Below are 12,388 nucleotides of genomic sequence, written 5' to 3'. Positions count from 1 at the left end.
GCATCAGCGGCTCAAGCCCGACTCACTGTCATCGAGTTGATTTCTACTCAGTGATGCTTTGTAGGGGGTTTGAGGCTGTGTGTCTTTATGAGAACAGACAACCTCATCTTTCTCCCACAGAGCAACTGGCGGGTATTGTTGGGGTAAGGGGGTCCGCAACACTTGAAGGATTCCTCAGGAATGACTTTGAAATTATGAAAAATATTAAAGCCAGGAGGGCAAGGTGCTCCTCCTCCCATGTCAGCACTGAGAGAGAGAATGTATTTTCCAATGGGTCTATGTAATGGGGTTTACAGCTCTTTCATAAGGCATGCACGTCATACAGCTAACCTATTACATAGTTAATAGGTAATATCATAAGCTAGTAACATAATAAACAAGCAATGAGGTGAGTCAGCATATTGACCTAGTGCTAGTTGACCTCAGATCCCACCCTGAGCCCTCCCCAGAGGGCTGGTACATTTATGGTGGGTTGGCTAATCTACTGTGTTAGTCTGGGTAGCCTTGAGAAATAAATTCAGGGAGGCTCATGTGTATAAGAAAGAGTTTTATATACAAGAACAGTTGAATATTGAGAAAACACCCCAGCTTAGATCAAGTCCATAAGTCTGATATTAGTCCATATGCCTGATACCAATCTATAAAGTCTTCTTAAGACTCACAAAACACATGCAATGACACTGAATACAGGAAGATCACAGGCCAGTGGGTGGGAAGTCTTGTGGATTCAGTGGTGATATAAGCATCTCAGCACTGGCAGGGGCCTCCACGTGGCTTCTCCGGCTCCAGAGGTCTAACTCCATCAGCCTCTGTCCATGTGTCTTCTCCACAGGAATGTCTCGCAGAGAGTGAGCAGAGAGCGAGTCTCCCGCCTCCAAGGAGGAATACAGGAATTCCCAGAATCCTCAGGAGAAAGCCATGCCCCCACAGAGGCCTCATTAGCTATATCCTGATTGTCAGGCTAGACTCTACCCCTACACTCTTAATCCTTAAATTGACACCAGATTATGTAACTACCTCATCTACAGATAACCTTTAGGCATTGTGAAGTAGCCAGAGGCAGAAATGATTCATCTTATATGGTAGCTCCTTTATGAGAGTTCCTTTTTTTGGGGGGAGGGTATTGGAGGGACTGTGTCCAGTCCTGAGAATATATGCTAAGATTTATTTATGTCTCATAACTGCGTGAGAGTCTTCCCCCATCAGAGTCGATTTTCCAGACCCGTGATTATGAGCATGGATGATTGAGCTGTATTAAATTCTCATCCAGTCTCTCAGTTTGCCGTAGGGTTTGAACCACCAACCTGGTGGTTAACAGTTCAACCCATACCCAACTTGCGGCTTCTTCCTCATGGGACACAGAACAGGAAATCCTAACAGTTCGCTGAGGGGTTTTGTTAGTTTGTTTGTGTCTCTGTTTTCAGGGAAATGCCAATTTTATTCTTTGTAACATAGAAATGTTTATCTTTTTCTACTTCTCTTCCTCCACCCCCCTCCCCTGCCAGGATGGTACGAAGCAGAAAAGAGAGCGGAAGAAGACGGTCTCGTTCAGCAGCATGCCCACAGAGAAGAAGATCAGCAGCGCCAGTGACTGTATCAATTCAATGGTGGAGGGTTCAGACCTCAAAAAGGTTCGGTCCAACTCTCGAATTTACCACCGGTATTTCTTACTGGATGCCGACATGCAGAGTCTGAGGTGGGAGCCGTCCAAGAAGGATTCTGAGAAAGCCAAGATTGACATCAAGTCCATCAAGGAAGTGCGAACAGGGAAAAATACCGACATCTTCCGCAGCAACGGCATTTCTGACCAGATATCGGAGGATTGTGCATTTTCCGTCATCTACGGGGAGAATTACGAGTCACTGGATTTGGTCGCCAATTCTGCCGACATTGCCAACATCTGGGTTACTGGACTTCGGTACCTAATCTCCTATGGAAAACATACACTTGACATGTTAGAAAGTAGCCAAGACAACATGAGGACTTCTTGGGTGTCGCAGATGTTTAGCGAGATCGATGTAGATAACCTGGGGCACGTCACGCTGTGTAACGCTGTGCAGTGTATCAGAAACCTCAATCCTGGGCTGAAAACGAGCAAAATTGAGCTCAAGTTCAAAGAACTGCACAAGTCCAAGGACAAGGCTGGTACGGAAGTCATAAAGGAAGAGTTTATCGAAGTTTTCCACGAGCTTTGTACTCGACCTGAAATCTATTTCCTTTTAGTTCAGTTTTCCAGCAATAAAGAATTCCTCGATACCAAGGACCTTATGATGTTTCTTGAGGCAGAACAGGGGGTGGCGCACATAAACGAGGAAATCAGTCTTGAAATCATCCACAAACACGAGCCATCCAAAGAGGGCCAGGGCCAGGGCTGGCTCTCCATAGACGGGTTCACCAATTACCTTATGTCACCTGACTGTTACATATTTGACCCGGAACAGAAGAAGGTGTGTCAGGACATGAAGCAGCCTCTGTCGCATTACTTTATAAACTCATCTCACAACACCTACTTAATAGAGGATCAGTTCCGGGGCCCCTCCGACATCACAGGATACATCCGAGCCCTTAAGATGGGTTGCCGCAGTGTTGAACTAGATGTGTGGGACGGGCCGGATAACGAGCCTGTTATTTACACGGGCCACACCATGACCTCCCAGATTGTCTTCCGCAGCGTCGTTGACATCATTAACAAGTATGCATTCTCTGCTTCAGAGTACCCTCTGATTCTGTGCTTAGAAAACCACTGTTCTCTTAAACAGCAGAAGGTAATGGTTCAACACCTGAGGAAAATCTTAGGAGACCAGCTCTACACAACAGCACCTAATGTGGAGGACTCTTACCTGCCATCCCCCGATGTCCTCAAAGGGAAAATCCTGATTAAGGCAAAGAAACTTTCCTCCAGTTGCTCTGGAGTGGAAGGAGATGTCACTGACGAAGACGAAGGAGCGGAGATGTCCCAGAGGATGGGGAAAGAGAGCTTGGAGCAGCCACCCAACCATGTGCCTGCGAAGCGGGTTCAGCTTTGTAAAGAGCTCTCTGAGCTGGTCAGCATCTGCAAGTCGGTTCAGTTCAAAGACTTCCAGGTGTCATTTCAGGCTCAGAAGTACTGGGAAGTCTGTTCATTTAATGAAGTGCTGGCCAGCAAATACGCCAACGAGAACCCAGGGGACTTTGTAAATTACAACAAGCGTTTCCTGGCTCGGGTGTTTCCCAGCCCAATGAGAATTGACTCTAGCAACATGAACCCTCAAGATTTTTGGAAATGTGGTTGTCAGATCGTCGCCATGAACTTTCAGACGCCAGGGCTGATGATGGACCTGAACATCGGCTGGTTTAGACAGAACGGCAACTGTGGCTACGTGCTCCGGCCAGCCATCATGAGAGAGGAAGTCTCCTTCTTCAGCGCCAACACCAAGGACTCCGTGCCGGGAGTCTCGCCTCAGCTCCTCCACATTAAAATCATCAGCGGGCAGAACTTTCCCAAGCCCAAGGGATCAGGTGCCAAAGGTGACGTGGTCGATCCTTACGTGTATGTTGAGATCCACGGCATCCCCGCCGACTGTGCCGAGCAAAAGACCAAAACGGTGCACCAGAACGGAGACACTCCCATCTTCGACGAGAGCTTTGAGTTTCAGATCAACCTCCCTGAACTGGCCATGGTCCGCTTTGTCGTGCTGGACGATGACTACATCGGGGATGAATTTATCGGTCAGTACACCATCCCCTTCGAATGTTTACAGACGGGCTACCGCCACGTGCCCCTGCAGTCGCTGACTGGGGAGGTCCTCGCCCACGCGTCCTTGTTCGTGCACGTGGCCATCACCAACCGAAGAGGAGGAGGGAAACCTCACAAGAGGGGACTGTCGGTGAGGAAAGGGAAGAAATCCAGGGAATATGCGTCCCTGAGGACACTGTGGATTAAAACCATAGACGAGGTGTTCAAGACCGCCCAGCCCCCCATCCGGGATGCCACAGATCTGCGGGAGAACATGCAGGTAAAGGTTCTGGAGCTGCTTGCCTTCCATGAACGTGTCCCCGCCGAGCTCAGAGACAGCACTGAATGCCTGTTTCAGAGTTCCTTTTTAAAAATGCATGTATTTGGTTTCAAATCATTTGTCCTTTTCATGGGCTACTAGAATGTTTAGCACTAGCCTCCTGGTTTATCATTTAAATTTCCAAAACAGCAGTTGATTTAGAAAAATATTAATCCCGTGTTTGAGTAAGCAACCCTATAATACAGAGTAGAACGAAACTCCCTCTGAAGATGTACTGTTTAAAAGCAACCAGTATAGGATTGGGATTATCATCTTTATGGAAGGAGACTGCCACATCTTCCTTCCTCAGAGTGCTCGGTCTTTGGGTTAGCCCCTCAGCACTTTAACCATTGCACCACCAGGAATATCAGAAACAAAAAAGACCGTCATGCCCTCAAGTCATTTCCAGCTCATAGCAACCCTCTAGGACAGGTTAGAACTGCCCCAGTGGGGTTCTGAGACTATAACGCTTTCCTAGAGTAGAAAGCCTCGTCTTTCTCCCTCAGAGAAGATAGTGGTTTCAAACTGCTGACCTTGCAGTCGTAGTCCAAGGTGTACGTATTGCACCACTGAGGCGCCTGTATGGAGAGAGTGCAGCCAGAGTGCTCCTCAGAAGTGAGAGGATGGGGAGACTTCATCTCATACTTTGGACGTGCTGTCAGGAGCTGGTTTTGACCTGCTGCCGGCCTTGTCATTAGCAGTCCAATGCATAGCTACTTCACCACCGGGACTGCAGTGCTGGGAAAGCTCTAGACTGCTAAACCAGCTCATGGGTTTGCATAGTGGGCCTCCTCTTGGCTTCAAAGCGCAGACAACTATTTAATTGATTAAATAAAATACGTGGAGCTCTGTGTCTGTATTTATTAGTAGTCTGAGAGGTTAATTGCCTCTGAAGCTATAATAGCTGAAAGCAATCAGCAAAGAATTATGTATTTAATCAAGCACCTGTCGGTACCCTGGGCCCCATGAGCGATGCTGAAGGAATGAGCGCGGCCCTGCTCCCAGCGACCTCGGCCCTCCCCTGACCTAGTGTATGAGGAGTGTTTATAACACCGAGCGTTTATAAAACATGGTTTCTTTGTTCTCAAAGTGCTTATTATGTGAAGATGCCACCTCTCAAGTAAATTCTTAACCCAGAAAACTCAAAAGTATTTTACCCATCATCCAGTTCTGTGGATGGATGAATAGAAAGACCTTCCCATCTTCCCGGTATTTATGTTCCCAGAATTTATATTCCCAATATTTCCCACGGAGAAGTTCTATTTTCTTCCCCTCTGAGGAAACACATTGCAGAATCGTGAAAGACCTTTCTTGTTTTCCTGAACGTGGCTTGGGAAGCCTTCCGGCTGTGAGTGAGCCCAGGGGTCCCGGCCCCTTGGCTGCTGTGGGCGTGGCACTGTTCCCTCCAGGGCCTGGCGAAGCAGGGACATCACATGGTTACTTCCACAGCCGGGGTGTCTGGACCAAGTAGGTGGGGGCCATGTCTGAGGAGTCCTGCCAGGAGGACGCATCGGCGTACATGCAGCCAGCTGGCGACCCTCAGGGAGATTTCATTTGAGCGAGTGTGGGCACTGACTGGGGAGAGGGGACGGTGGCAGGTGCATGAACACGCAGGACTGCTGCAGGTACAGGTAGGTGCTGTGAAGACAATCCAACAGGGAGGCGTGCGTAGCAGTGTGATTGGGGGACCCCACGGTGGGGGTTGCAGTAATGACTTCTTTCTAGATGTAGTCAACACCAAAGTGATTTTGAGCAAAATGATAGCTGGCTTGACACCCTTGTATAAAACAATACTAACAGAAATGAAATTTGGGGTTTATGAAGTTTTTCATTCTTGAAACAAAAATACTGCTCAGTCCCAAGAACCAAGGTGTTCTGCGGCAGGTACAGGGGCCGCGGAGTGGGGGTGATGGAGCTGTCCCACGGCCACCTCCGGTGCCTGGAGTAGCAGCGCTGGTTTCCTGTGCCAGTGTGACTTCACCTTCAGTGCAGCTGCGGCCTAGGGAGACAGCAGGTGGGCCTCCACCTCAACAGAATCCGGGAGCACCTTGACGCTTGCACTTCATCCCGTGTGACATCTTAGGCACAGAACAGAGGGTATACCAAAGGCTCCGTTATTACGCCCATAGCACAGCTGGTTGAAGGCAACAAATGAGCTTCACGCACAAAGCTCAAAGAACACAGGCCATGGCTGCACCCCTCTGCGGAGGGCTTTCTGTGGCGGCTCTTTTAACGGTCTGTGTCTGATGAGTCCAAAAGAGAGAAAGCAGCAGCATCAAGATCAGTGAAGACAGGGCTGGAGAAAGGCTGTGAGTAACCGGATGCCCCGCTGGGCACAGGCAGCTGGCAAACAGCACTGTCCTCAAAGTCCTTTGGAACCCATGGGCATCAACAGGCTCCAGGGGAGTCGAGTTCCGGCCTCACACATCCCTCCCCTGGCTAGGCGTGTTTGATACTTATTTTACATCTGATTCGGTTTTGTTTTCTTAATCTGTACCACCACCACCCCTGCCCTTTCTGTTTTGGCTGCGGAAGCCATTCTTTTCATTTGATCACCTATCAGTGTTTGCACGAGTGTGAACTTTGATCTCAACAGAGGCTTTGCCTTTCAGAAGAATCTGACATGTTTGCATTTTCAGTCCTTTTGCCACATTGGTGTTACAATGTGTATAACTGTGTTAACTTTGGGAAATAGCCACACGCCCCACCATCTCTAGGAGAAAATAAAGTAACCATTAGCCAATTCTGCCATCGCCTTCCTAATAATTGTCCTACCGGGAGGTTCAAGTACAATCAAGTCCCCGATACGCGAGACACGCAAAGCCCTGGTTAGTTATGAACCTCCTCTCTTCTTTCTGCTTAACAGAACGCAGTGGCGTCCTTCAAGGAGCTGTGTGGCCTCTCGTCCGTGGCCAATCTCATGCAGTGCATGCTGGCAGTGGCCCCCCGCTTCCTGGGGCCTGACAACGCCCCCCTGGTGGTGCTGAACCTCAGCGAGCAGTACCCCACCATGGAGCTTCAGGGAATCGTGCCCGAAGTGCTGAAGAAGATCGTAACGACCTATGATACGGTGAGTCCCTGTTCCTCCCTCCCCGTGGCCTGGGTGCAGGCTATAAGGCAATAGAGCCAACACGGGAGGGTTGCTGATGGCGGACTTCCCACTTCAATTGCCCCGACTTGGCCGTATGTGAAAGAATCAAGCGTTTGTTCTCGTGGGTTTGAAAAGCAGGGTTGAGAGGCGAAACGACATCTCAAGAACTGTGGATATCTGAATGGTAGTCTGACAGATGGGCCGTTTCCACACAGACCTAGTAAAATGTGTTGTTGGGTTTTTTTCCCCTCCTGTAAGTAGCTATCTATTCACTCATTTTTATTTTTGCCCCCAGTTTTCAAATGGCTATGGGTGACAAGTCGAATTAGGAAAAGAGAAAAAGGATTTGGAATGCCCAGTGGGACAGGTGCTTCCCTCATGTGATTCTGGATACAGTGCCATGATTCCCTTCTCGGAGCAGCTGCTCCAGGACACCAGTGACCAGCTTACCCCCGGGAGAAAGCACCATGCTGTTGTACTTGGGGCCGTCCTTGCCTCTTGTTACTCCCATCCTGTTCTTGCTGGACTCTGGCTTGTTCTAACTCTGTGAACCGTACCCCCTTAGAGCTGAAGACTTAGGGGAAGTTCTGATCCTCCTCGCCCTGTGAGGAGGATCAGAACACATTGCGAGGAAGGTGGGTCCCCCTTCTTGATGGACTGGCCGATCAGCCTCCAATCTTTCTGGTCCTTGGACCAGGAAGCCCGTAACTCCCAGCCTCCTTTGCACTAAATGCCAAGTTTTGCTCACAAAACACTAGGCTCCACCTGCCAGGGTCTGGGACAGCGGTTCTCAACCTGTGAGTCATGACCCATTTGGGGGTTGAATGACCTTTTTACAGGGGTCACCTGATTCATAACAGTAGCAAAATGACAATGATGAAGTAGCAACGAAAATCATTTTATGGTTGGGGGTCACCACCACATGAGGAACTGTATGAAAGAGTCACAGCATCAGGAAGGTCGAGACCCGCTGGTCTAAGGCAAAGCAAGATTGACAGCCTAACCCATAACAGAAATAGCTTTTGCTGTCTTATAGATTGGTCCAACAGGCGCAATTAAGAGGCATTTGCACAACTCGAGGGGGGTGAGGGTTGAAGCCCCGTGTTCCACAGGAACACCAGGGAGCCTCCGTTCCTTTGGGTGCTAGTACGTATCACCCAGGGAAGGGGTACTGTGGCAAAGTAACTTTGGGAGATACTTCCAATTCTTTACCACAGGCTTCTCGGGCCCTTGTATTAGCTGGCACAGCGAGTCCCAGAAGGGCGATGACAGTGTCCTGTGCCCGTGTCACCGCTTCACTTGACCACAAGCCCTTGCTCCATGACCAGACGATCTGAAGAGCACAGTTGGGAAAATGTTTTTTGAGGCTTTGGACGAATAGGATCAGGAAGCACAGTTGAAAGAAGGCCCTGTTTGTTTATTTATTTATTTTAGCAGATTATCATTGCATTACCTTTTTTAAAAATTCCGTTTAGGCAGTTTCATAGGTTCCAAAGCAGCTACTCCCTTGCGGCCATCGAGTTGATCCTGCCTCATAGCCACCCTATGGGACTCTGTCACTTTCCAGCACTGTAACTCTGTGGAAGTAGAAAGCCTGGTCTTTCTCCCAAGGAGCAGCTGGTGGTTTCAAACTGCTGACGTTGCGACTGGCAGCCCAACACGTAACCACCGTGCTAGCAGGGCCCTAGCAGCGTCTTCATCACTGCCTGCCATGTCCAGCTGAGCTGATAAAAATGGAGAGAGAGACGGAGACTGAGCTTCAGTAGACCCGTCATGCAGAACGGAAGACGTGGTGTCGAATGTGCTGATAAGCCTTGGGAGAGACCTTGTGCTGTAGGTGGAGCAGAAATGACTGACCCTGTCCTCAAAGTACCACCCCGCATGCTAGGATGCAGTGGGCAGAGAAAGCTTGTCCGTAGATCGCTTTGTGAGGTAGATTGTGGTTGTTACTGAGTGCCCCCGAGTCCGTTCTGACCAATAGCTAGCTTACGCGCATCAGAATGAAGCTCTGCCGGGTCTTGGCTCATCCTCAGAGCTGTTTCTATGCCCAAGTCATGGTTGCAGCCACTGTGTTATTGCTGCCCGGGGACTGGTCTCTCCTGACAACACATCCAAAGTAGTTAAGGCAAAGTCTTGCTGTCCTTGCCTCTAAGGAGCACTCTGGCCACACTTCTGTCCTTTGAGCAGCCTGGGGTGCTTTCAGTATTCCTCGTCAGTACGATAATTCAAATGCGTCAATTCTACTTCAGTCTTCCTTATTCAGTGTCCAACGTTCTCATGCATATGAGGCCATTGGAAATACTGTGGCTTGGACCAGGTGCACTTAATCCACAAAATAACCTTCTTAGGTTTCGATACTGCTGCTCCTTGGGAGGAAATCTACGTGGGCAGTAGATTGACCTAACGCACCACCTCCTTGGCTGTCTTGATTGCTGCTTCTGTGAGCACTGATTGCGAATTCAAGACAAAGTCCTTGATAACGTCAAGTGTTTCTCCGTTTACCGTGGTGTCACCTATTGGTCCAGTTGTGAGGACTTAAGTCTTCTTTACATTGAGTCGTAATCGATACCGAAAGCGACAATCCTGAATCTTCACCAGCAAGTGCAGGGACATTTGTTCCTGCAGCCTTTTCCACTGGGACTTCCTGTGCTTGGGGTTGGAGGGCACCCCTGGAGATGCTATGGTGCCCGAGGAGCGTAAGAATTCCTGGGCTGGACCTTGTTCAGGGCAGAGGGCCGCTCCAGACCATGAGAGTGACCGTGGATGAGTGCTCAGCTCTACATGAGAGTCTTTTTCAGCAGCAGCAGCAGCAACCTGACAGTTCCTACCCCAATATTTGGTACAGAAAGGGCGTGGTGCCTCTTGCTTTGGGACCCCTTCCTCTTCCCCTTATTTGCATAGCGTCACTATTACAGGGCATCGGCTGGATGGCAGTAAGTTTGTTTTGGGTGTTTTGTTATAAAAATAGTAAGACAGAATGTGTTGGCTTGTTTACATTTTTTTTTAGATTGTGAAATGACTTTTTTACAATAATTGAAATAGCTGTTCTGCGTTGTGCTTCTGGCTTTGTAGACCTGTTTATAATTCCACCTGATAAAATAAATTGTCTAATATTTTAAATTAAACTCAGATAATTGCATGGCCACTCTTGCCATGTCTCATCATTTGTGTGTGTGTGTGTGAGACTTAGTGGTTTCTCACCCTGTACCGATTAATTTATTAAAGCTCGCTAAGCAAGTAGATTAAATATTGATAGGAAATGTCTGAGAGGTCTTGGACAGCCTGTAGCTTTAAATATAGCTCTTTATTTCGGTACTGGTATATTGAGCTTGACCCAAAATCAACCTAAGAAATAGGATCTTGTTTCATTCTGCTCATTTGCCATTTGTCATCCGAAGGCTTAGTGTGAAGTCGGGACAGTGGGAGAAAATGTGCTCTCCCGAAGACAGCCGGTCTGCCGGCCGGCTCTGCTGCAGCACCGCACTTCCTGAAAATGCATGGCATGTCTGCATGCCAGCAAGGCTCCGATCAGTCGTCAGCTTCCAAACTTTGATTAATAAAACCCTACTCGACATTCACTGCCCTCTAGTCGGTTCTGACCCGTGGCGATCCTACAGAACAGGGTAGACCTGCCCCTGTGCGTGTCCACAATTGTCACTCCTTGCGGGGAGCAGAGAGCCCAGTCTCTCTCCCACCGAGCAGGTAGTGCTTTCAAATCGATGACCCTTTGGGTAACCACTGTGCCGGCAAGGCTCCTATTAATGAGAGGGACATCAGAAATCTGCCTGCTTCCGTGAGCAAATGGAGGCTGATTGTGGCAGTATGCATAACAATTTCCCCCTGTTAATTCTCAGACATGACCTGTGTTGTTGTCCCTCTGGTTATGGATAGTCCTACTGGGTCTTGTGATTACAAGCAACAAGCAGAGCATCTTCAGAGATGCTCCGATGAGGATGCAGCCCTGTTTGTGGTGCCTCCTGGGGTCTGGGACTGCTAAGGTTTGAGCCCAGTCCCTGTTCAGAAAGGCAGGTGTAAAGGTCCGTCAGGAGTGAAGGGTAAAGAGAACAAGTAAGATACCTTCTTAGATCAGGGAGATGGGGGGGGGGGCTCAGCGGTAGAAATGCCGAGTGAGCCAGTATGGGGTGTGGGACTAGACAGGTGCTGGTCAACACCTGTCAGGACACATCACTCTGGAATGGAAGGCACCTTGTCATGCTCTCAGAGGCTTGAATGCCAGCCTGGGCCATTAGGTGAGGCCTTCTTGTCTCCAGGAGGCCAGTGCCCTTAATCCCTCTGTCCTAATTTTTAGGGATCCAGCTGATTCTCTTAGGTCAAGACTCCTCCAGTCGGCTTGCCTTCCCTGACTGTAACATCAGTGACCCCTGAGACCGTGTTTTTATAGCTGCAGTCCAGTGAGTTGCTTTACACTGCCTCTTCTCACCCTGGGCGTTGTAAGGAAGACCTTTGACCGGATGGGTTGTCGCAGTGGCTGAAGCCCTGGGCTCAGACACAGCAATGGTGAGGCTGAGTCAGGACGGGCAGGCTGTACATGGGTTGCTATGAGTTGGAGCTGACTTGATGACATCTTACAATAACAACATTCTATTTTCTGTCAACAGATAGAGGATGGCTAGAGAGCTGTGGTTGAGCTCTCCCCCCCCCCATGTGTATTGCATCTCTTGCATAATGTAATTGTATCCTTTACTATGACTGTTGAATCAGAGGGTTGTACTTTGTTACTTAAATAATTGATTCACTTTAGTTAAGATGCTGTGTAAAGTTCTTCTGAAGTGAAATATAGTAGCAAATCTAATTGGTTTATTTCAACAAGAGAACAAATATGTGACAGTGCCTATAATCAGTTCCACACCCTTTATACACTCTTATCATGTGTAAGACACTGTTCACTCATTAGACAAAATAAAAACTATCACTGAGAACCAGAGCCCTGGTGGCATGATGGATAAGCATTTGGTTACTAACTAAAGATTTGGCGGTTCAAAACTAGCCATTGACTCTGCAGGAGAAAAAAGGCCTGGCAGCCTGCTCCTATACAAGTCACAGCCTAGAAGAGGGCATGAGGCTGTTTCATTGGCATATAATTCATATATCATGCAATTCAATAGTTCAGTCACATTGGGAAGAATTGTACAGTCACTACCACAATAAGTTTTAAAACATTTTCTTCATTCTTATACTCATTGTTATTGGTCCCTGTCACCACCTCTCCTGCCATAATATCCCTCAGCAACCATTAATCCAG

At 48.5% G+C, this 12,388-nt stretch overlaps 1 protein-coding gene across 1 annotated transcript in view; it reads left to right on the top strand.

The window, feature by feature from the left end:
* PLCL2 (phospholipase C like 2) overlaps window positions 1-12,388 on the top strand; it is a 190,669-nt gene that overhangs the window by 113,028 nt on the left and 65,253 nt on the right. Inside the window, exons 2-3 of the mRNA XM_075547175.1 lie at window positions 1,506-3,995; window positions 6,901-7,104. Of these exons, the coding sequence (XP_075403290.1) occupies window positions 1,506-3,995; window positions 6,901-7,104 (2,694 nt within the window). The remainder of the gene's footprint in view (window positions 1-1,505; window positions 3,996-6,900; window positions 7,105-12,388) is intronic.

Source organism: Tenrec ecaudatus, chromosome 4 (genome assembly GCF_050624435.1).
Source record: "Tenrec ecaudatus isolate mTenEca1 chromosome 4, mTenEca1.hap1, whole genome shotgun sequence".
Lineage (NCBI taxonomy): Eukaryota > Metazoa > Chordata > Mammalia > Afrosoricida > Tenrecidae > Tenrec > Tenrec ecaudatus.
The sequence above is the reverse complement of the archived record's forward strand: the minus strand, read 5'-3'. Positions and strand labels throughout refer to the sequence as shown.